This window comes from Myripristis murdjan, chromosome 13, assembly GCF_902150065.1.
Source record: "Myripristis murdjan chromosome 13, fMyrMur1.1, whole genome shotgun sequence".
Lineage (NCBI taxonomy): Eukaryota > Metazoa > Chordata > Actinopteri > Holocentriformes > Holocentridae > Myripristis > Myripristis murdjan.
Window position 1 is genome coordinate 5,488,840 of NC_043992.1, and position 25,691 is coordinate 5,514,530.

General features: G+C 39.7%; 1 protein-coding gene across 1 annotated transcript; it reads right to left on the reverse strand.

Moving 5' to 3' along the window:
* LOC115370538 (pannexin-1-like) lies at positions 1–24,490 on the reverse strand. Its single transcript, XM_030067567.1, has 9 exons — positions 24,473–24,490; positions 24,056–24,311; positions 21,050–21,269; positions 16,820–16,935; positions 14,534–14,721; positions 12,096–12,374; positions 7,255–7,477; positions 6,456–6,705; positions 1–2,259 (listed from the first exon to the last, which is right to left on the reverse strand). Exons 3-9 carry the CDS (start codon positions 21,228–21,230, stop codon positions 2,171–2,173), a joined length of 1,326 nt encoding a protein of 441 aa, XP_029923427.1. The 5' UTR covers positions 21,231–21,269; positions 24,056–24,311; positions 24,473–24,490; the 3' UTR covers positions 1–2,170.
* Positions 24,491–25,691: the final 1,201 nt, after the last annotated feature.

Consider the following 25,691-nt stretch of genomic DNA (forward strand, 5'->3'; position numbering starts at 1 on the left):
TGCAATCAACAACAAACAATTTTATTTGGCTATTTCTGGGTATTAAAACAACATGTGTAGTTGTAATAAAAAATAAAAACATCGCCGACTTTTTATGAAATAAAGCCAGTTCCACGAAATCCATGAAATCCACAAGTGTTTCAAACCCACAGAAAGGTACCTGACAAGTTCAATGACAGTGTTGTCCATACATTTATGATTTCAAAAATAGTACTTACAGCTATCCTCACAACACAAAGATCAAATTCTGCCTACTCTGTTGCCAAAGCAGGCAGGATAAATGTCAGTATCAGTACCACAATAACACAAAAACAAACAACAGCAGTTTTTTTTTCATTAAAAATGTCTCAGTGCACAAAATGTAACGCTAAAACATTTAATTGTATGAAAAAAGCACAGAAAAGCATGTAAAAACACATCAGAAACACATGCACTGCAGTGTAAACTAGACATTTACCACATCAGAAAAATATCATGCTAATATCTGAACATGTTCCACTTGGTGCAGCATATACAGGCAACCAAAAACGCTCTTATTCCACATTTACAGTGATAGCTATTTCCTGTGTACAGAGCTGGTTTTCTGGCTGAGACTGAAACAAGTATAGCAAGTGTTTCATTCTGCTTTGAGTTGTCTAAACCGTGAAAATCAACCAGCATTGATAAAATGATTGAAATTAAACCCCAAAACCGGAAATTACCTATACTGAGCACATTACTTACAAATTAATAAGGTATCTGAGGATGTAAACATACAGTGTTTCCCGTGTTTGTGCCACTGTTGTATGTAAACTGTAGATTATCATTAATCTATGAAGGAGAAAACTATCCAGTACACATAACTCAGACACATTTGTTTTTTAAAAGGGAAAACCATTATTTTTCATAGTCTGGACAGTCCAATAAATATGAAATATGAAATTAAACTGGAGAGACCAAACAAACAAACACACAATAACTCTTAACTCTCTTGTTTACTTCATGATTGCAATATTCATTGGCTTGTTTGAGACCAAACATAAAATCATTATCATCATATGATTCCTTATTTAAAGGTAACCCTGTTTAAACCCATGACAGTGGTTTGAAATGTGATTGAAAATTTTACATATTTGCATTCTCCCAGAATGACAGTTAGTGCAAATAAACACCCTGGCTGTTGCTGGACACAACATAATTGCTATTTTGCAGATTTATTTCGGGGGTTTTTTGACAAGAAATTTGTCACAGTCATAAAAATGTGTACATGTGTATGTTGGATTGATTTCATGACTTCACTCCCAGATAAAAAAGTAACTTTTTGCAGTTTTTGAGGCTCTCCTGCAAGGACAGTGATACTCAGCTTAACTGCTAAGGACATGAAAAATAATGTTTTATGTTTTTTTTTTTTTTATTATTTTAATGTGATCCCAATGATTTAGGCAGCCAGGCAACAGTTTGTGTTAAGACGTGGCCAAAAAGTATCTGCAACACACTAACCACGCTGCTTTTACTGTAGCAGATAAATATTTGAATTCAGGGATGTGATCAAAGAAAGAAGTTAAAATAAAAAACAGCACAAATGAAACAGCACAGGAATAGGGGGGAAAAAAATCACATCCCTGACAGGGATAAACATGAAAGTAGGTACAAGCTCTTCATATGTGGAGCATGCTGAATGGGTTTGTCACAAGAACACTCTGATGTGGCTATATCCCATAATTCATAGAGCAGAACAGTCACAGTTTTCAGTATTTTCCTCTGGTGCCAGTTGTATTTGAACTGTAACCTTGACCATTAAGATTCTATTTGTCCTGAAAGCCAAATGATTTCTCTCTCAAGCATCAAATGTTACATCGCCACTCCACCCTCATTACTTCCTCTCATCCTCCTTTAGGTTCTATTTCTTAAATCAATCAAAATGACGGCTATGAATCAAAACCTGGGGGCTGGTGGGATGTTGTCATGTCTGCTTGTCAGGCAGGAAAATATCTCTGAAGTCAGATAAAACCTAAATGTGATGGGTTGAAATTTGAGAAGCGGGTTGAAGGCGGAGCAGAGGGAAGAGGGATAAGCTCACTGGAGGAGACCTCATCCCCATGTGTGGCACAGAAGTGGGTCACCGCTTTTCTCCCAACGAACAAATGCCGGATACCTTGAGCCAGTCTCTTAATGCCATACCAGCAGCCAATCAGATCACTCGATGGCGGACGTTCCCTGCCTCGTTCTGTTTTTTTCCGTCCATTGCCTCACTGTTTTCTGGCAGCAGGGGAGTGAACTCTGGAAAGAAATTAGAATATTTCATGTAACTTTATGAGAGAACCATGTGTCTACAAATATCAAAGAGAACAAATGAATGCATTTTAAGACCTTTTTAAGACTGCTTTCTGGACAAATAATCTCTCTTATTCAAATAAGCATTTCAGTTAAGTGCAAATAAGTACAATATATCTGGTTTAGTACAGACGTTTAGTATAAGTTAGGAATTCATTTCAAATAAATCAACCCATTACTTTTGTTTCACAGAACCTGGGACATTTAAGTATAAGGATTTTCTTCGATAAATATGACAAGTGATTGTAGAGGCAGTGTTATGTTCAGAAGATTTAGAGTTTTGTAACATAGGACAAGTTGAATCATCTGCGGACAAAAAAGACTAATTTTGAATAAAAGAATGGATAAATTAAATTATATATGATTATGATAGATAGATAGATAGATAAAACTTAATTCATCCCCGAAGGGAAATTCAAATATCCAGTAGCTCATTCAAGACTCATTCAAGACAAGAGGTATTGAGATAGACACATAGGACAAACATGCTATTTCATTTGAAACGGCGTCATCCGAGTGTGAATATCTCTGGTACAAGAAAAAAAAAAAGAAAGAAAAAAAAAAAACACCTTATAGTGCAAACACAGCTGACTACGGCATTCAAGCAGCCTCTCCCTAGCAGTTCAGATCGGGCCAAAGCTATAACAACTGCCATCGGAGTTTTTATAAATATATATTTTATATACATTTTGTTTATAATGAGAATATTTATTGGAAAACTTATTACCAGCACTTGGCAGCAGTATTCTATTTTTTTATATATATTTTGTATAATGTTACAATAAAGTTCCTAACAAACATAAAATTGCTTATTTAAAGCACTTTTAAATTTTGTTCCCATACTGTACTGAAAATGTACTGAATTGAGACCCTCAAACCAAGGTATGTACCGAACCGTGATTTTTGTGTATCGTTACACCTCTAGTTATTATGGTGTTCCAGTTGTCTGGGGGTGTTGCCAGGCAGTTGCTATGGTGTTCTGGGTGGTTGCTAGGGCGTTGCCAAAGAGTTACTACGGTGTTGCTGAGGTTGCTAAGGCATTGCAAAGCAGTTTCTATGGTGTCTGGATGTGTTGCTAGGCAGTTGCTATGGTATTCAGGATGGTGGTGCCTAGGCAGTTATATCCCCCTGTTCTGTGGGCGAGACAAACCTCATGATATAGGCTACGACTATTTCCACCCATATTTCTTTCCCGCAAAAACGTGAAATTTGCATGACCCAACTTTCAAACTCTTCCTATGCCGTAAGGTCGATTCTCACGAAACTTGGCACACAGAATCTACACACACTCAAACCAAAAAGTTATCAAAAGAATTTTGATATGACAAAAAATGCCAGTTACAAATTTTTAACTTCCTCACCAATACATACAAAACAGGAAGTACTTTATAGCAATCTTTATAGCAAAAGCAATCTCTGTCTTGAAATAAAGTTTTGAAGCTGTGTAATGGAGAGGCTAGAAAAAATTTGCCCATGTTACACAGATGGGAACAAATTTTGCTTTAAGTGGATTTCTGAGAAATTGGAAAGTTGGATTGCTTAGAAAATTAATAGCACACCTCTCCCCATCAGGCTGCATGTTTTTCGTGTTTGCTGTTTGGGGGTGATGTGAAAACTGGGAAGAGTAGCGAACTGAAATTTCTATAGAAGAATAAAGTAAAATAAAACTAATAACTAGAAAATTTCAGAAGAAATTTTGACTGTGCCTGCTGCTCTAAACGTATAGTGGTTTGTGTAGTTGCCATGGTGCTTGTGCGGTTGCTCAGAAAAACATTAATACACTCCGCAAGGGACAGGAATCTAACCAGGGATCTTCCGACTGCAAGAAATTTTTCTCTGACCTCACTCTTTTCTATAGAGATGTAATATTTGGTTGCCATGTTTATATTAATTCAATTTTACTTTTTACAACAAACAAAACTAACTAAAAGGCAAATCAGAACAGTAAATGTGTGCAATATTTTTAATGTCTCAGTTAACTGTGATAATCTTTTTTTGTAACTTATTGTTTTTTTCGTTGCGTACATCTTTGTTTGAGGTATTGTTTTCGTTGTATTTTGTGTTAGAGCATTGCTGTTCCTTCTGTTTGTAAGCAATCACTGGCTTGAAATAAAGTTTTTGGGGAAAAGAAAAGAAAAAATTCAAAATGGCACCGCCAGCTTTTTATGCTTATATCAGCTGCTGTCGGCGTCACTTTGTTTCATTTGGTATTACTGGATTCAGCAGAAAACACTGAAAAGGTTGATATCTCATATGTTGTTAGAAATTACCATCCATTTGAAGCTAAAACCAAGTGGCTATTTTGACCTGGAAGTGTTAGCACAACCTGGAAGTGTAAGCACAAGTTGCTTTGCTAACAAAGCACAAGTTGACATACACAGACACAGATTTATGAAACACAGTGTGGTCCTGCCATTTAGTGCTTCTCTTTTTTAACTGCATTATGTCATCAGATGAAACATTCTTCAAACTTAAACTTTTTTTTTTTTTTTTTTTGCCAAAGTACAACAGATATCAAGATGATATTTTACACACAGAAAATGCCACTGGTGCTGACCTGTGTAAACTTGAAAGATAATAATTTCATAGTTACACATTTCACATTTTCTCAGACTTCACTCTTTTCTATAGAGACGTAATATTTGGTTGCCATGGTTATGATAATGCCTTTTTTCTTGTTAATATAATTCTACTTTTTACTAAGTTTCATATCCATGAATGTAAATTTGCTGGCAAGAAGTCACAATTCCTTGTATTAATGAAGGAAATGGAGCATTATTTTTTGACTATTTCTTTATCACAAAACAAAAAGGCAATCAATGCGGTAAATATGTGCTGTAGATTTATGTGTGATTTGTGATTTATTTTTTGTTGCAAAAAATCTTTTTATTTATTGATCTTGTTATATTTTGTGTTAGAGTATTGTTGTTCCTTCTGATGTCACAGACATTCATTTTATCGGCTGAAATGGTCTTAAAAGTCCGTCTCACTGAGTGTGTGGTAGAGTGGGGGAGGGGCATCCATTGAAGCAGGCTGCTACAGTCTTCTTTCAATACACTATTGTGTTGAAACATAAACTGCTGTTTCTCCCCAAGTGAAAACAGATATCAAGATGTTATTATGGCACACATAAAGTTCAACTTGTGCTGACCTGTTTAATCTTCAAATGGAGTTTTTTGAGGTTTATGAGGGAATGGTGAGGGTGCAATTCCTGAGATTTTAATGTGTTGCAAAAAAATCAGAAAGTCAGATTGATGTGAAAATTGACACACCGCTTCTCCTCACCAAGACGCACATTTTTCATAGTTGGTGTGTAGACGTAGAGCTGAAATCTGTGGGAGAAGTAGTGAACCAAAATTTGTACAGAAGAAAAAAATAAAATATGTATGCAGAATAGCAGTATGTGTCTGCTTTGTAGCAGGCACATAATAATATTAAGTATGCAGAATAGCAATATGTGTCTGTTTTGCAGCAGGCACATAATAATATTAAGTATGCAGAATAGCAATATGTGTCTGCACATGATAATAATGACTAAAAAAATTTCAGAAGAAATGTTGAATGTGCCTGCTGTCCTATGCCTAGACTAGGTCTTCACACGCTGTCTAACTGAGTGTGTGGAAGGGGCACCCATTGCAGTAGGCTGCCATAGTCTTCTGTCAATATAATATATTGTTCTTCAAACTTAAACTGTTTTTTCTCCTAAACTACAACAGACAAACACAAACAAACAAAGACCACTTTCATGAAAAACAAATTACACAAGGATTCAGGGTGTGATTCTTGCCAGGGTTGGAAACCCTCTGAAAGACGATGTACAGTATCATGGGACACGAAACAGAAACCACAATAATGAAATTGTGAGAAGTGGATGAGCAGCTGATTAAGGCATGTGGTGGGAGGTTTCATCGTGACTTTTACAGACCAAAATCTAAATCACTTCCTTACCTCAATCATATTGCCAGTGAGCGATACTGACCGTCCGATATCTAGTTTTTCTTTAATGGAGGATATCAAACTGATTTATCAGTCTTTCTCTACACCGGATGGCTACCTGCTCAGGATCAGAGTATCAGCTGCAAAAAATACCCAAAAAACTTGAATGAGGCCTCCAGGGAAAACCCAGCCCTCTTCACGCTCACCCTTCAGCTCAGTTCCCATCATCTGATCGGTAATTGAGGCTGGAGTCGTACCACCGGTGCTTATGGGTCCGGTGTTGGCTGGTCTGGGGTTGTCAGTGTTAGTTTTTCTTTGATCTATTTTCCCAACAGTACTGCCAGCTTTGTTCCCATCCACAACATCCGTCTTCACCAGACAGAGAGTCTGCAGCAGACCCATGGAGTCAAAATCCTCCCCGCAGTGTTCACCTCGTCTTCTCAGCAACTCCAGCACCTGGCAGGGACAACACAGCATGTCACACAAACAATATTATATAATGCAGGGATGAACAGTTAGTATATGTAACAGCATATTCCATAGGAATATGATAGGATTAGGACCAAAAAAGAGTTCTGAGAATCTCAGATTAAAATGAGAATTCTTTTTCTCAGAATTTTGAAATTCACCTCAAGACTCTTTTTTGTGTGTGTGTTCCAGTGGTGGTAGATTAGCAATAATAAAACATTTCAGTAAACAAGGTGATGCAGGCAGACCTCCAACTTGGATATAAAATGTAAGATAGAAAATAGGAAATAGATATAGATAGAAAATAGAAATACTACATTTTAATTAATGTACAATTTCATTTTAATTATTTGAATCAAATAAAAAGACTACAAAACAAAGAAGCAAGGTGCAGCAAATGATGCTCAAAATAATCATTGAGAACATTGAGAAAAATTAGTTTAGTGACTGAGATACTGACAAACACATATGAACACAACACACGCACGCACACACACACACACACACACACACACACACACAAAGATGTGCGCACACCTTCATGTATTTGTAGGACTTGAGTTCGCTGAGGTTCTCCTCCAGGAAGAGCAGGTAGAGAGAGAGGTCGTCCCATTGGCCAGCAGGGCTGGGCAGGATGCTTACGGTGGGCAGGGATTGGTAGGTTTCCAGGAAGCTGGCGTAACCATGGCAGAAGAGGGGGCGAAGACTGGCATAGATGACCACAGGAATCAGTGCAATGAATAAGACCAAGTTGACCAGGCTGGAAACAGAAATAAACAAAACTGCCTGTAGTTTGAAAGAAAAATATATCCAGAAACACAGCAGCTTATATCAAGCATCACAGCATCTCCTTTAAGGTCACACTGATCACATGTTGTCCTACATGAAAATATGAAAACCACAAAGCCCTCTGTATGGTTTCCCATGCTGTGACACATTTGACACATTAATAGATTTGGATTTCAACATATGCTACAACACCACACCACATCCTTTTCTTTTTACTCCCTCTTCTTCTATTAAGCAAATTAATATTTTTTCTCCCTCATTATCTTGCCACTGTATGAGGGTTTGTAACATAAATCTAAATCTTGCTAACTGTAATACTGTAGTAGTACTTGAGTATTATAGTTTCCTATTGGGGTCCCGTCTGTCTGAGGGAGTTGTGGATGCACTCCTTGAAGTACATTGCAAGACAAAGAACAATGCAGGTTCGACATAGGGCTGTATAGTAATACTAGTGGTGATAATAGCAGTAATAACAATACTAATAGTGGTTGCAACAACAGTAGTAATCATAATGAGACTGAAAGCAATAATACTGCTACCTCTGATAATAATAATAGTATCTAATAATAATAGCAGGAACAATGATAGCAAGAATAGTAATAATGGTAATTATAGGTCTGACAAGTGGGACTGAGTAACACTAATAATTGGAGTAGTAATAATATGACTAATGACAACTAAAATACATATTGTAGTAATAGGTTTTGAGCAAGATCATGGGGGGGCAGCAGGTGCTCTGTCATCACAGATGCAGACTCCACTGCTCCAGAGGCAGAAATACCTGCTTAAAAGCGACAGAGGGGGAGAAAAGGGAGAGGAGAGAGCACAAAAACTACAGGAGAGAGATGATGGCCAGTTAGTAACATGCATTAATGGAATATGGATATGTGAGGAAGGTTAGATGAGAGACAGGAGAGAGCGAGAGCTCAGTGCATCATGGGAGGGCTCCGGCAGTCTAGGGCTATAGCACATTACTATGGGACACCCAATTATAAGCTTTATCAAAACGTAAGGTTTTAAGCATACTCTTGAACAAAGAGAGGGTGTCTCCTTCTTGGATCCAAATTGGAAGATGGTTCCACAGAAGACGAGTGTGATAGCTGAAGGCTCTGCCTCCCATTGTACTTTTGGATACTCTAGGAACTACAAGTAAGCCTGCATTTTGGGAGCACAGTGGTGGGGTGGTAGGGTACTATGAGGTTATTAAGATAAGATGGTGCCTGACCATTAAGGGCTTTGTAAGCGAGGAGGAGGATATTAAACCCCGAATCAACTGAAGAATCTTTACAGACTTGTTGGGGCAGCCTGAGAGTAAGAAGTTGCAGTAATCCAGCCTAGGACTAACGCATGGACTACTTTTTCTACATCATTTTGAGAAAGGAAGTGCCTGATTTTTGCAATGTTGCGTAGATGAAAAAAGGCAGACATAGAAGTTTGTTTAATGTGGGAGTTAAATGACATATCCTGTTCAAAAATACCTCCAAGATTCCTTGCGGTGGTGCTGGAGGCCAGTGCGATGCTATCAAACTGTATGTAACTCTATGATTAGATAATGCATTTCTGAGGTGTTTAGGGCCTATTACAATAACTTCTGTTTTGACTGAATTTAGTAGTAGAAAATTGCACGTCATCCAGCGATTTATGTCCTAAAGACATGCTTGAAGTTTAGCTCACTGACTGATTTCATCTGGCTTCACTGATAGATATAATTGGGTATCATCTGCATAACAATGAAAATTTATGAGCGTTTCTTAATAGCCTAAAGGGAGCATATCCAAGATGAATAGTGAAGGTCAAGGCACAGAACCTTGTGGAATTCCATGTACAACTTTTGTGTGCATGGAGGATTCATCATTAACATGTACAAACAGAAAGCGATCTGAGAGATAGGACTTAAACCAGTATTTTGCAGTTCCTTTAATGCCAATTAAATGTTCCGGTCTCTGTAATAAGATCAGATGGTCAATGGTGTCGAATGCAGCACTAAGATCTAACAGGACAAGTACAGAGAGAAGTCCTTTGGCCAAGGAAATAAGGAAGTCATTACTTAACTTTCACCAGTGTTGTCTTTGTGCTGTGGTGCCCTCTAAATCCTGATTGAAAGTCCTCAAATAGAGTATTGTTATGAAGAAACTCACACAATTGCTTGGCAGCTATTTTCTCAAGGACCTTAGAGAGAAAGGGACGGTTAGAAATCCGTCTGTGGTTAGCTAAAACACCTGGATGTAGGGTAGAATTTTTAAAGAGGAGGTTTAATCACAGCTAGTTTGAAGGAATGTGGTACATAGCCTGTTAATAAAGACAAATTGATCATATAAAGTCGAGATGTGCAAACAGAGTGTAAAATTTCCTTAAGCAACCTAGTTGGGATGAGGTCTAGGAGACAGGTAAATGGTTTAGATGAGGAAACTGTCACGATTAGTTCAAGAAAGTCGATTGGAGGAAAGCTATCTAAATATATATCAGGCTTTACATCCATGATTAAGGTAAAAGTAAATTATGGACGCAATTAATCTGCCCATATCTTTTTTCAACTAAACATTTAAGTTAAGATTAAACATTTAACTAAACATTAAGGATGTTCTAGGATTTCTCTCTACTGGTAAACATGACAGCTAATAATAAACATAGTATTAGGCTAAACAGATTTAGCATTATAAGAGTTTATTATAAGAAATGTAGACTGCTGCAGGAGAACTTGATTAATTTTGACTATAAGAAATAAACATTGCACAAAAAGTAAGGAAATTTGTGTTTGGTAGATTATTTCTTTGTTGTAATAATGCTTCTTGGCAATAAATCTGATACTGTTGGAAAGCCTGTTTATTTCCCTTTTAAATGGTGCCACATCGGTAAGGAACATGCATTTGTGGGATAAAAAGCAGAGCTGAGTAGAGCGCCCGTGAAAAATTTGGCAAATCTTCTCTGCCAATGCCAAATAGCTTAGGCCAGACAAAAATAATTTCTGGGTTCCGGTTCCCGATCGAGTGTCCCATTTAACCCCCGAGTCAGGTTATTTTATTGGCCTCTGTGTAAATATAAAATAAAATAAAATAAAATAAAGGCACTATGCGACCGAGTGTGATCTTGTTGGCATTGGTCAAAAGTTAAGCAGGGCTTTTATTTTGATCTATGTTGCACTCGCCTTATTTGTGATGTTCTTGCGTAACTTCGGAAAATAACTTCATGGAATCGCGCGTCACCGACAGCACTGGCTGGAAAGAATGGACTTCTGCACGTTGTATGTGATTTGTTCTCGCAAACCACCAGTGAAAATAATCCGACTACAAGAGAAAACCTTTGCAGACGTAGTGAAAGAGGTGAAACAGTGCCATTGTAGATTCGCAAGTGCAGCAGGCTAGAGAAATTCAAGATTTTTAGTTTTGGTGCCCATTAATGGTCAATTGACTCCAAATTTTCGGTTCTGGAGATGTGATAACTTCCTTGTTAGGTATGTTTCAAGGAGGAAGTTAAAAATTTGTAACTTTGGCATTTTTCATGGAATCAAACTTCTTTTGATAACTTTTTGGTTTGAGGGTCCGTAGATTCTATGTGCCAAGTTTCATGGCAATTGGACTTACGGTCTAGGAGGAGTTCAAAATTCTTGGCAACACAACTTTGAGAAAAATATGTATAGGCAGATATGGATGTGGCCTATATCACGAGTTTTGTCTTCAGCCATTGAACGTGTGGATATAAGGCATTTGAATGTGTGACCTATGCTTTGGGAGATAAGGGTCAAAGACATTGACTTACAGAATAGCGCCCCCTATTGGTCGACACGTGTGATTGTTTAAATAAATAAATGGTAAATGGACTGCATTTCTAGAGCGCTTTTCTAGTCTACTGACCACCCAAAGCGCTTTACAATGTTTGCCTGACATTCACCCATTCACACACATTCACACACTGATGGCAGAGGCTATCATGCAAGGTGCCTAGCTGTCCATCAGGAGCACTGAGTGGTTCAGTCTCTTGCTCAAGGACACTTCAACATACTCTGTAGGAGCTGGGGATCGAACCGGGAACCCTCCAATTACCGGATGACCGCTCTACCTCCTAAGCCACACCACCCTTTTTTTGCACCTGAGGTACGTGCTACCTCCTGCACCAAATCCTAAAGTTTCGTTTACATAACTATTACGGTTTAGGCTGCAGTATTAGTTTTAATGATGGAAGAATTAAAAAAAAAATAATAATAATAATAATGATAAAAATCCAAGCTATTACAATAGGGTTCACAGCATCGCTGGTACTGGGAGCCACGCTGCGCTTGCAAGCGTGACCCCCAGCCCATTTGGGCTTGGACCCCTAACAACCCCAAAACTCAGTAATAAACAGTTAAGCGACTACACTGTCACTTTTGGCAAGATAATTGTTCTGTCTTACCTTTTCATAACCAGAAAGGCCAGTTAAAGGTCTTTCAGGTTATGATCTTGGCCTATATCATAACCTATCATAAAGATTATGATATAGGCCAAACTATTTTAATCACTAAAAGAAAAAACAAACACTAAACATCAATATTTACTGTCTTGAAGCTCTGAGACAACACTGAGCAAATGGTAAACCCATTCCACGTAGAATACCTCAACAAGGAGAAGACTCCGACTGCGATGAGCTTGCACTGCACCTTTTCAGGGATGGTGGAGTCGTTACTGAGCAGGCCCTCACGCAGGGCACAGCCAAACTCATCAGTGACAGAGGCCAGGCGGAGGTAGTATGCCAAGTAGACGCAGGCGCACAGCAAGGTGAGTAGGGTCAGGCCGCGACACACCAGGTAGTGGAACAGCAGCGTCCGCGAAAAACGCTTGGTCATCAGGTACTTCTCCACAAGAGGGTACATGAAACAGCCCTCGGTTGGGTCACTGGTCAGCCATGGAGTACATAAGAAGGGAGAAACAACACTGAAGGATATAATTTTGTAGAGTAGCATTTCATCTAGAGACACTATACAGTTGCGTCACAAATCTATGTACCTGGGATGTCATATCACGTGCCAGAGAAGGCTGAGATGAGATGAGTTAAAATACATGATGTAGTCTGGCTGGAATGAAAATCTTGGCATTTTTTTGGTAGCAGGCAATGATAGTCCTGCCCTGCATGTTCCTTGTTCTTGCATTTCTTACCAAAGCATCTTGAGTAGACATCTCTCCACAAAAACAGAAGACATGGAACTGCCTTGCTTGGATTTGAAATTCACCAGGTCAGATGTCACAGGAAATCTGCTGGATTCCTTAAAAGACGCTGGTCTTTTAGTCTAAATCTAGCTAGAGGCCACCACATGTCCACCACCAAGTGTGATGCAGCTGTGATTCCACTACTATTGGTGCCACATACTTGGCACCAATGGATTCTGTTGATTGTCTAGTTTTATATAATACCTGTCCTTTTCCTGTGGCTTCAAAGCTGAGTCTGCTAGAGCTCCTGAAAAACAGCATGTCAGCTGCCGCCGCTGACTGCCAAATGGAGCAGGTTATTCTCATTGCCAAATTTTAAAACAGTTTTATTTGTGGAAAAAGCAATTGAGAGTGGCCGATTTACACCAAAATTTTCACATAGACTCAAAATGGTATGGGAAGCAATTTTCCAAAGTTCCGTTTAAATTGGACCAACTTTTCCCAAGACATACATAAATGAGTATAACAGCACCACCTAGCGGCTGATTTGCACCAAATTTTGCAGACCCTCATACCCCTTTTCCACCAGGGCTGGTTCGAAGCCCGTGCCTGACTTAGCACCAGTTTTTTGGTTTTCCACCGCCCAAGCACCGGCCAAACTGGTTCCAAATCGGTTCCAAGCAAGCACCAACGGCGAGGAGGCTAAACGGGAGCCAGAGACAGAACCGATGACGCGGCCCACCGCGTCATTGGTGGGCAGACTTAACGGGAGCAGTGATCGCTATAAATGTATAGCTAAACATAGTCACCGTTCGTTCCGACCACGAATATGACGGGTAGCCGGCAATAATTGCGTTTTTCGCCTCTGGACCGCAATGTAGGCTTGTAAACACACAAGCAGTATTTGCATCACTACGGTGGGTCGTCCATGTTTGTTGTTGTGATTCCGAGCGAGCGTCTCGCACACCCACGTGATCACGTTTTACGATGACATAATGACGTGGCTCTGACTTGGCTCCGCTTGGCTGTTGGCCGGTGGAAAAGCAAACCGGTTCTTTGTTGGCACCAGTTAAGCACTGGCTCTAGCACCAGCTCCGAACTAGCACCAGGTGTTTTCTGGTTGAAAAGGGGCATCAGTGTCTTATTGGTCACTTAGCTACCAAATTTGGTGTTGATCAGACATACTGTTGCGGAGATATACAGTACTTCCTGTTTTGTACGCATCGGAGATAGAGTAAAAAATTGGTAATCTTTGACATTTTTTGTTGTATCAAAATTCTTTTGATGACTATTTGCTTTGACTATCCTTAGATTCTATGTGCCAGGTTTCGTGAGGATTGAACTTCTGACCTAGGAGGAGTTTGAAAAGTTCAGTTGAGCAAATTTCGCAATTTTATTTATAAGCGCCTTTCTCGACACTCAAGGACACTTTACAAAGATAAAACAAGTACAATCGTTGTTTCGGATGTCTGATGGGAGTGAGTTCCAGAGTTGGGCAGCAGAGCGTCTGAAAGCTCTGCTCCCCAACAACTGCATTTTAATACGAGGTGGGAACAGACAGTTTCTGGCAACAGCAGATGGAGACAGGAGTAAATGGAGTAAATGGAGTAAATGGGTAAATGGAAGAAAAAAAAAATCACATCAACATTTATCTTCTTCAGAAGAAAAATAAATGAGAGAATGAGAACAGGGGGACATGTAGTAACATCAGCTTGTTGCAATAGGGTTTTATGGCAGAGGTTTTGATCTAATTTGGTGGAACACAAGTGCAAAGTATACCGCTATTTTATGCTGTAGTGTGACCAATCATCTCCACCATGCTATCACTTATACATAACACTTAGATTAAGGTATCACATTTAAGTAATAATGCTGTCAATTCCAGCCCCAGACCTCCAGGGTCCTACCTGTCTGCAGTGGGTAGGCCCGAGGTGGCCATGCGCTTGGCCAGGGTGACGGCTCGGTTGTAACACCGGTCCAGCTCCTCCATGATGAAGCCGAGGTCAGACTGCAGCAGCGGCGCCGCGGAAAACCTCCAGAACAATGCCGGGGTGTACATAATCACGGCCACCAGCAGCAGGATGTAGGGGAAGAACTAACAGAGGAGAGAAAATAGAGGGATGAACAGAGCCAGCAGATTGTGTCTTACCTTCACTACAGCTCACTGCTGTTAGTGATGTCAACAAGAACTGACGCTTACATACCAAATCAATACCAACATTTTGAAAATACAAATACAAGTGTTTTCAGCATCAGTAGTATCGACGCAACTTGATAGCTTGTTCTGTAACTCACTGGTCTTATTCTAATGTAGCCTCTGTGTTAAAATACATGTTTCTGTTGGCTTGTTAATATCCGCAAATTAAAGGGATTTCTGTTTTTGCTGCAGTATCAAATCAAGTATCAGGGCACCCTGAATTGCTGTATGTCATTCCCTCTCCCTCCTCCTAGAATTTTAGAATACATGCTTGTTCTGTTCCATTTTATTTAGACTCAACTCACAAAAAAAGAAAAAAAAAAAGTGTAATGAACCTTGAGTCTCTGTGACTATGAGGACCATCAACCACATGCTTACATGCTTATTCCATCTTGCAGTGACTCAGCTGGCGTTTTTTCACACCGGTTGAGTCAGCTGTTTGAAAGTTGGTTGCTTTACAATCAAAAGTAACATTTTTGCATCATAGTCGAGTGTGCAACAGTCTGGCCTCACACGTCACCCTCACATATCACGGCTTTGAACTTGGCTCAGTCCTAGAGTATCAACAGAGTACTAAAGTATGATGTTTACTGTGACAATAAGTGTAACAATTCATTGCATCCAGAAATTCTGCCACTTCAACTGCGATTCACTAAAAGAAATAATAAATTAATAATTAATGAATTGCTCCAACTTCAGTTTGAATCGTAATGAAATGCTTTGAATCTATTCATTCAAAATTTTTAAAAACATGTCTAACAAATCTAACAAAAAACATACTTTGTATTTTTTTTTTAATAGAGTAAGCACTGTACTGTTTAAGTAATTATTGTCTATTTACTTAATAGATGTAAAATGTTGGCTCAACGTACTGAATTAAATCATTGCCTCATTGCTTCACTTGCCTAGATCACTCATCTTCATGGTAACCATCAGAGTCACTGGAATTCGAAGAATCCTTTCTCACGTTTGCTACCGTCTTACTACTAGAATTACCGCAACACATACTCTGTTCTAGTGTAAGCTGCCTAAACTTGTCCAATTTGCAACGTTGTGACATTTTTCTCTCTATCCTCTCTGCCTTCTCTCTATCATCTCTATCCTTTCTGATGCAGATACAAGCTTAAACTATTCACACAAACTTCGCCAGCCCCCTCCTAGCCCACCCCATTCAAAAGTCTAATTGACGTCGCATGCTGTCTTTGGCAGTCAACGTTTGGATTTGAATTGACGTCGATAGATGTCAATGACAGCCAATAAGTTAAACAAAATATGATTTTAACTGTGTAGCTGGTCGGGCAATACAAGAAAAGGCCTGCAGCAATAAACCGCATTTTATGTCACTCTGAAGACACAGTAATGTTACCCATGGCAGTGGTGAAATCGAAGTCCCTGTGCAGCTGATGTTTCAAGCCTGCTGTCTGTAGTGTATCACAGAGGCATTCAATTAGCAGTGAACATCAAGTGCCACACCATGTGCACACCATGTAGCACTACCTATATCCTCCAACATCTCACTCCAAAAACATTTCAATCACGCTCTAAACTCAACAAAAAGGCTAATAGGGGGTCTGCTCCACTGCACGCAAAGAAACTGTACAAAATAACCAACAGCATCTCACCCTCTAACTATTCTTAAAACACAGGCATACTTTCTAGATCAGATGGGAAACACCCTGCTTTTACTGGCTTAAACCTGTGGATCCTTAAACAAAGGTTAAGCTTTAAGCCTGGTTTAATGAAGCTGCTGTAATCATTTCCACAAGGCATAGCACAACAAATGGCTGCTCACTTGTATTTACACCCATATTTTTTACCACATGGCATGACTCATCAACATGCTGCCTGTCACAGACAACTCCCTCCCAGCTGCAAAATACTGTCATGTCTGACTTCCATATGGTGTGTGCAAGTGTTAAATTATAAACCCAATCACTAAAAATAGTTTAGGTAACCATAATCCTGTGTGTATGTGTGTGTGACTGTGTGTATATACCTTGTGCAGCCATAGAGGTAGAGTGTGTGTATGTACAGCTGCCCAGCAGTAGGAGTCAACATATGTAGCCTGACGCCAGGAGAAGTTACTGGGAGCAAAACAGCTGATTTGAGTACCTTAAAGACACACACCCACAGACACAGACACAACATATTATCAGGTCATGTGTCATTTATTTTGATAAGCAATTTTATCAAAAGATTTTAATCACATGTGCTGTAAACAAAACAGAGAACACAAACACATAAAAATAAGATAAGAAAACTGAGTGATAACAACAGGGGATCAGGGTTAGCAAGAGCCAACTGGTTGATTTTATCTTGATCAAGTTAACATTTTGACCTGCAGATTCTTAAATAATCTCAGAAATGACAGTTAGTAGGCAGAAGTTTGAACTGTATGCACAAAAATAATGAGCACATTCATCTTTGTATTAAATGGAGTGACGCAGACTATAAAAAGACAATATCCTCATTTCATTGACTTAAAGGTGTACTACAGTGTTGTGAAAAAGTATCTGCCCCCTTCATGATTTCTTTTTTTTTTGCATATTTGTCACACTTAAATGTTTCAGATCATCAAACAAAATTTGATATTACACAAAGATAACCCAAGCAAATATAAAATACAGTTTTTAAATGATGATTTCATTTATTAAGGGAAAAAGGCTATCAAAACCTACCTGGCCCTATGTGAAAAAGTAATTGCTGCCCCTCCTTGTTAAATCATGACTTAACTGTGATTGACCACATCTTTTTGGAAAGCTGAGTTCAATTTCACAAGCCACACCCAGGCCTGATTACTGTCAGACCTGTTGGATCAAGAAATCACTTAAATAGAACCGGTCTGACAGCGTGAAGTAGGGTAAAAGATCTCAAAAAGCAACACATCATGCTGTGATCTAAAGAAATGAGAAACAAAGTAATTAACATCAATCAGTCTGGAAAGGGTTACAAAGCCACTTCTAAGGCTTTTTGACTGCAGTGAACCACACTGAGAGCCATTATCCACAAATGGAGAAAACTTGGAACAGCGGTGAACCTTCTCAGGAGTGGCTGGCCTACCAAAAATACTCCATCCATTTAATGCCACATTTATTTATTTAATTCCCATTTTAATTAATTAATGACACTTTTAAGTATTTATTTAAAGATGTATTTATATATTTCATTCTGTCTCTTTTGGTCCTCCATACAAGCACAGACAGATTTGGAGGGCGCATAAGCACCCTCCAAAAAAAAAAAAAACAAAACAAAAAAAACAAAACAAAAAAAACAACGCCAGTTTTCTAGATTAATATCGCGTGACAATATATTTCCACGTCAAGTTGGTGCAGTGGGCGCTGAGGCGCCCCTACTATCACGTCAACTTGCTGCTGAGAGTCATGTATACAGGTCGTGTGTGTCAGAAGAAAAGGCAAGGGGGAGGGGGGCGCGGGGGATCAACTTGCGACTGCAGAGGCTGTGAGCAGGTCAATAGCGGTTTTTGACATGGGCTATGCAGCTGAAGGCGCCCCAGCTTGCTGAAAAGGTGATGTGATGGCACCCAGGGCAGCCCGCCGCCCGCTACAGGCGCAGGCGCAGGGGAGTATTAAGGAATAGTAACATGGAAGGGCGCAAGGCAGTAATTTCGCCTAGGGCGGCAACATAGGCAGAACCGCCACTGAGCACAGACATGTTGTATACTGTATAAACAGGATCTGGGAACTGCAAAACATGACCAAGAGTCTTATGGTTCTTTTCCACTAGTACCTACTCAGCTCGACACAGTTTAGGTGGTTTTCCATTACAGTTGAGTACCACCTCGCCGTGGGTGAAGTCGTCATAGCAAGGCGGCGCACCGTCCAGCTCCCTCTGGATTCTTTGGGTCGCCACTAAGCACAGAAAAGTCTCCACGTCTTTATTTGACCACGGTACCGGTTTGCTTGCCGTTTTCTGACTTTGCCAACTTCAGCGATGGTCAATGCGCACGGTCGCTGTTGCCGTTTTTTTTTTTCTTTAAATGCCGGGTTTGGTTTTCGTGAAAGAGTCGCTCTCATGTGTCGTCACTCCCTGTCCAATCAGTGGCCTGCACAATGTTTACATCACATTTCGGCTCGACTCAGCTCGACTGAGCTCGCTTGGAACCCCAGCTGAGTAGGTCCCAAAATAGTATCTGTTACCAGGTACCACCACCTAATGGAAAAGCTCTCAAACCGAGTAGAGTCAAGCCGAGTCGAGCCGAGTAGGTACTAGTGGAAAAGGGCCATTAGAGAAAAGCAGTTTCAAGTTACTTCATGCTACTTCAAGCAGTTTCATGTTACTTTCTCGTGTTTTATACTCTTTGTGACCTGATCTACTGCCTTACTGCTCCTCTTTTTTAGTATTGCCATTTTTATAATGTGCCATTTTTATTACTTGTGATTCCTTTCTTGGTGTTAAGCACCTTGTACTGAACCTGTGTGGCAGAAAGCTGCTACATAAATAAATTTTGACCAATTGATTCAATAATAAAACGAAAAGGAAAAACAAAAGGAAACAAATTGCCAAACAAAATCCAGTAACATTATTTGATAAGTGGTTTCCAGCATACAGCGATCATTTACTTTCCAATTTATCTGTGACTGTGAGTTTGAAGGCCAGTTTCTGGGCTGGTAAGTCCATCTACACTAACAACCATTTAGCACATTCATCCTTCATTTATCTCACTTCTGTTCGAGCTGACTAGTAAAATAAAAATGACTGGTGAACTGCTGAGTTTTAGGTATTTACTAGCCACCTGTCTGGGGATTCAAAAGAGAGATAGTTTACTTCCCTTGTCACCTGTTCATGACTCCAGACAAAGCTGGGTCTCTGCAACATTTTGCTTCTCTCAGTCGCACGTCTGTTTTGACTCAGACTCTTCTTGGTCTTGCCCATTACTGGAAGTTGAATGGACTTTCTAAAAAAAATATTTGCACATTTTGGAGGCAAAACATGAGAAATAAAAAGAGATGGAGTGTGACTTCATTTGTGATCTGACTTCCAGGTCAACGCTCCAATAGTCAAGTTCATTAGAATAAGAACAGGAAATTTGGAAAAAATCATTGTAAATTTGAATTCAAAGCTTCAGTTTTTCACCTGTCCTGTTCTTGATACATTTACAACTCCTGAATTTCATAGTTTTACTGAGGGCACTTGAAAATGGGCATGAGTGCAAATTGATGTACTCTATCAGGATCTGAAAATGTGTGACCTTTTTTGGAACGAGAGCAGTCCAGTGTGGCTCAGTGTTCAGTCAGTCAGAAAAAAACATCAAGGGGAAGGGGGTGTATGGTGACTTGACTTGACCAAAAACAAAAAAACCTACAAGCCACTGAGGGGCTGCTTACTGATAGTAGCCTAATTGTTGTGTTGCCTTTGCCCAGCATGTCAGTAAAATAATTTAAGGTTTCAAACTTCAGCATAGCCGTATTTAAGCGCATTCATTTGAGCATGACAATCCAAACTGATGACCATAGTTCATATATACTTATATCAAACATAACTTACAGGCAAACAAATTAATAGCTGCATGCCGCACTACATATGATGGTCAAAATTGCATGCTTTCCCTGGTAAACACCTGTTCTGTGATTGCTACTTCCCCCATTAGTACTTCACCTTTACTCCAGAAAAGGAACTACAATGAACACATATTACTTCATATACATACTATGAAAACAATACAAAAATGGCTTCAACGGCTTTATATGGGGACTAATTCTAATCCATTTGTCTATTAAAGTTAAATATTTTGTAGCTGTCATCAACTTAGCTAAATATTTAACACTGTAAGTAGGACATCACTAATACCACTTATTCAATAGTAGTACCAAGTATCAACCAATACTGATATCGAAGGTTAGTCAGTAACAAGTACAATCCAATCTTAACAGTGTAGGCTGCAACCTATAATTTGCCGTAACTGGACAAAATAGTTGATATAGATTACTAATTTTTCACCATTTGAGAAATTCAGGCCTCTGTGTGCTACAAACAGAGAAAATCAATTTGCTTTTACTTTTCATGTTTCTCAGGGCTTCTGGAAACGATATTAGTCTTGAGTAAAATCTCAGATAGAGATACTCCATTTAAGCCCAGACAAGGACTGTTCTGGTCTTGACTTGTTTTTGACTCTGCATGGACCCTGTTCTGACTGGACAACCCGCCCTGGTTTTGGAAAACCCTTGTACTTTGATTCAGCCTGTATAAAGTACAGATTACCACTCACCGACAGAGACTTCCTGAGCAAAGGCCAGAGAGATGAGGAGGAGTGGGAGGCCCACCGCCACGCAGGTCACAATCTTGTCGATGGCCAGCTCAGTTCGGACGCTGCGGTATCGAGCCTGGCTGGGCTCCTTCAACAGGAAGTCGCTGAACACGTACTCCGTAGCCACGTGGGCGATGGCCATCTCTCTGCTCACACGTCTACCTGCGATCAATGGTTTCACCTGGAAACACAAAACACAGATCACATACAGTGCATTCATAAAGTATTCAGAACCCCTTCACTTTTTTCACTTTTGTTATGTTGCAGCCTGATGCTATAATCTTTTAAATTCATTTTTTCTCTCATTAATCTACACTCAGTACCCCATAATGTCAAAGTGAAAACAGAATTTTTTGCAAATTTATTAAAAAAGGAAAAACTGAAATATCACATTGACATAAGTATCCAGATCTCATGCAACAACACTTGAAATTTAGCTCAGGTGCCTCCCATTTCTCCTGATAGTTGCTGAGATGTTTCTATGCCTTGATTAGAGAGGTCACTCTGACTGAGCTCCAGAGATCCTGTGTGGAGATGGAACAAAGTTCCAGAAGGACAACCATTACTGCGGTCCTCCACCGATCTGGGCTTTATGGCAGAGTGTCTAGACAAAAGCCTCTCTTCAGTGCAAAACACATGAAAGGCCACTTGGAGTTTGCAAAAAAGCACCTGAAGGACACTCAGACTGTGAGAAACAAGGTTCTCTGGTCTGATGAAACCAACATTGAACTGTATGGCCTAAATTCCAAATATTATGTCTGGAGGAAAGCAGGCACCGCTCATCACCTGCCCAATACCATCCCAACAGTGAAGCATGGTGGTGGCAGCATCATGATGTGGGGGTGTTTTTCAGCAGCAGGGACTGGGAGACTGGTCAGGGCTGAGGGAAAGCTGAATGGAGCAAAATACAGAGACATCGCCTAGGATCTCAGACTGGGCTGAAGGTTCACCCTCCAACATGACAATGACCCTAAGCACACAGCCAAGACAACACAGGAGTGGCATAAGGACAACTCTGTGAACTTCCTAGAATGGCGAAGAAAGTGCCCTGACTTCAACCCAATCGAACATCTCTGGAGAGACCTGAAAATGGCTGTCCACCGTCGGTCCACATCCAACCTGACCGAGCTTGAGAGGATTTGCAAAGAAGAAAGGAAGAAAATCCCCCAATCCAGGTGTGCAAAGCTTGTTACGTCATACCCAAAAAGACTGGAGGCTGTAACTCCTGCCAAAGGTGCTTAAACTAAGTACTGAGTAAAGGGTCTGAATACGTATGTCAATGTGATGTTCCAGTTTTTTCTTTTTAATAAATTTACAAAAAAAAAACTACAATTCTCTTGTCACGTTGTCATTATGGGGTACTGAGTGTAGATTAATGAGAGAAAAAATGAATTTAAATGATTGTAGCATCAGGCAGCAAGATAACCAAAGTGAAAAAAGTAAAGGGGGTCTGAATACTTTCTGAATGCACTGTATTTGCAGAATGCAAAATAGTCTTGGAGCAGATGGTGGTGATTTGCCGAAGTAGGCGATACACACTAGAAAAACTCACCAGTCACCAGAAGTTACCAATATTTGTCTCTTGGCTGGGAGGGCTGGGTGATATGAACAATATCAACTACACAAAACCTTTGACTAGGGCTGGGTAGCAAACTAAGATACCGCACTGCTTAGAAAGTACTGAGTTTCAAAAGATGCCATCGTACTGAAATTCAGTACCGAATGTCGTTCGGTACCGAATTTCAATACCTAAGGACTAAGGAGTAAGTGAGCCAATAAGCATACTTGTACTAAGGTTTAATAATGCTGTTCATTGACTGTCTAAGTTTACAAGTTGTAGACTCTTGCAGGAAAAACACTATATTACACTCTGAAACGAAATAAAATTGATTTTATCACGAGCTTTTATAAAATGGGTATTGAAAAAAGTATCATTTAGGGCCCGGTATCTCAGTCATGGTATTGGTACCAGTACTGGTATTGAAACTTTCTTAACAATACCTAGCCCTAACACCTCCATATCAATATTGTGACAATACTGTAGGATTAAGGTATTCCACAGCAACTTTAATACTGTTAGGCACTTGTGCTATTGTCTAGGCACTGAAGTGTATTTTACAGTTGCACTGGTAAATTATTATGAACACAGCTGTTGGCTAATTATTAAAAATGAATGGTGATAATAAAACCTCAGAATCTCGCTGGTTAAATTCCTTTCCTGATTACCGTGGGTTCCAGTTTCTCTGCTCACACATTTTTCAACCTTAAACTCCAGTTTTGACAGACAACATCCAGTTTAAAATCATATGACATCTTCTTTGGACACTTTCCAAAAAGTATTTGCTCTGTTTTTTTCCTCACCACAAGACCAATGCGTGTTAAATAACTTCTTGAACAGTCGTTCATGACCATGAAACGTGGATGATGTTCTCAAAGACCATGACCAGTCCGTGTGACTGTCTTCCAACAGCAGTCAAATGAGATTAATTTAGAAGTGTTGTTCTTCAATGTAAAACGTAGGCCTGGTTTAACTCCCAATTCAAGTTGCTTATTAAATAGTATTTGCATTTTTGACACTACCGGTTGTGATCAAAATACAACAGAGGGGACACCAAGTGAAGTCCTCGGAAAATTTTTGTGCATCCAAAAAACAGATATTTCGGTTAGAAAGAAAGAAATAGAAAGAAATACATAGAGACCGACAGAGAGAAAACAAGACGAACTTGTTCTTTGGGGATCTAAACACAGCGTAAAAACGGTCACTGAGTTTGTCAGGAATGGACAAGCTTGAGTAAAAATAGTTATATTTTAGAATCAATCACCTGAGCTATCTTCACCCAAACGCTATCTGGAAACACAGGTGGTTACTTTCACTCTTGCGCGGTTAATCAGTAACGCCACCGCTAATTTACCGTGGTAAACCTGCTTGCTAAAACTTTATTTTTAAAAAATACAGCCTGGACTCACCTCCCGGTCGGCTGCTAGCGGAGGAACAACATCACAGGGTTTAATTTGTTGATTTGAGTCGCAAGACTCAAGTTACACAACATGTAGAGCCCCGGGCAGTCGAGACGAAAACATAGGGCAACATTGATGAAGAACCCGCATTCAATAAAAGGACAAAAACAGAACTTTCAGGATGAATCTTCTTCCGGTTGCACAGAACTTCCTCCCTCCTTGCCGCTGCTGTCTTCACGTGCTCGCCGTCAGCTCCGATTTCCCGCTTTCAAACATAAATACAACTTTTGAACATGCTGTTAGATGACTGTGATACCTTAAATATGACAGTTTCACCATGTCACGTGATTATATACGCCTATTTCCCAATGAATGCTAAATGTGCATTTTAATGTTTTTCTATCTTTTTTAAATCATCTCTTTTACCATTAATTAGTGACATGGTTTTCATGTTCTGGCCCTCTTTCTCTTAGATCAGGGGTGTCAAACTGGTGCCATGGAGGGCCGGGAGGCTGCAGGTTTTCATTCCAACCGAAAACTCCACCAGGTGATTTCACTGATCACCCCACCTCCAAGCAGAGAGCAGGGACCAATCAGTGAAATCACCTGGTGGAGTTTTCGGTGGGAATGAAAACCTTCAGCCTCTCGGCCCTCCATGGCACCAGTTTGACACCCCTGTCCTAGATAATCGATTATTAGATCCCCATTTCAGAGACATGCCAATGTGAACTCTACCTTTTGATGCTATAAAAATTGTAACAATATGAAAGCAGTACCACAAAATTAGGTTGACCTCTAGAAAAAAAAAAAAAAAATGTGGGCAATCTTGAGGTAAATGAGGTCACTCACCGCTGCTACATCAGTCAACCCCAACGATCAGCATTTCCTCAGCAAAACAAACAAACAAATAATAAACAATAAATAAATATTATATGTGTGTATTAGACGTAGATATACAAGAGTTCTACAAACACACACACACACACACACACACACACACACACACACACACACACAATTTCCATGACACCAATCTACTACACAGAAAACGAGGGGGAAACGAGGACTTGTTTACAGTCTGAATTTGGGTTCCGACCTTGATTGTAATACTTCCCACTGCCCCTAAAGGCAGCACCCCAGCAGCGTGCCAAAGTGCGCAGCAGGAGCTGATGTTCAATGCTGAATTTAGGTGATTAATACTTTTACATGTATTTCTACTGGATGTTAACACGTATGTCAGGTAGAATACAACACGCGTTTTAAGATACAACCATTATTGTGGACTTACAAAGCAAATATAATTTTAACACGAGCTTGTTACCCACCCCCTTCTGTCTGTAATCCCGCCTCCCTCCCAAAATTACAGCCAATAAGAAGTCAGAGTTCCACCGGCACATCACGGCAACGTCAGCATGGTCCGCCTCACATGCTGTTTCATACCTAATTTAAAGAGAAAAAAATCCACAATCCCAATGTTATTTTTGTAACTGTGAATATAGAATTATGAAAATAAAAATAAATGAGATCTGTGTAAGACTAATTTGCTTTTATTATACCTCTTAAGCATCACTTAAACATGGGTTACAATATTGGGTATGACTGATAAAGGCTGGCCATAGGAGTAAAATGTCTTATTTTTGTGTGA

Excerpts from the sequence above, each read along its gene's own strand:
- LOC115370538 (XM_030067567.1), bottom strand. The coding sequence starts at position 21,230 with ATGGCCATCGCCCACGTGGCTACGGAGTACGTGTTCAGCGACTTCCTG. Across the intron at positions 12,375-14,533 it reads GGCCTACCCACTGCAGACAG|TGACCCAACCGAGGGCTGTT; the intron begins GTAGGACCCTGG and ends ATGGCTGACCAG. Across the intron at positions 2,260-6,455 it reads GATGGGAACTGAGCTGAAGG|AGTTCACTCCCCTGCTGCCA; the intron begins GTGAGCGTGAAG and ends ATTTCTTTCCAG.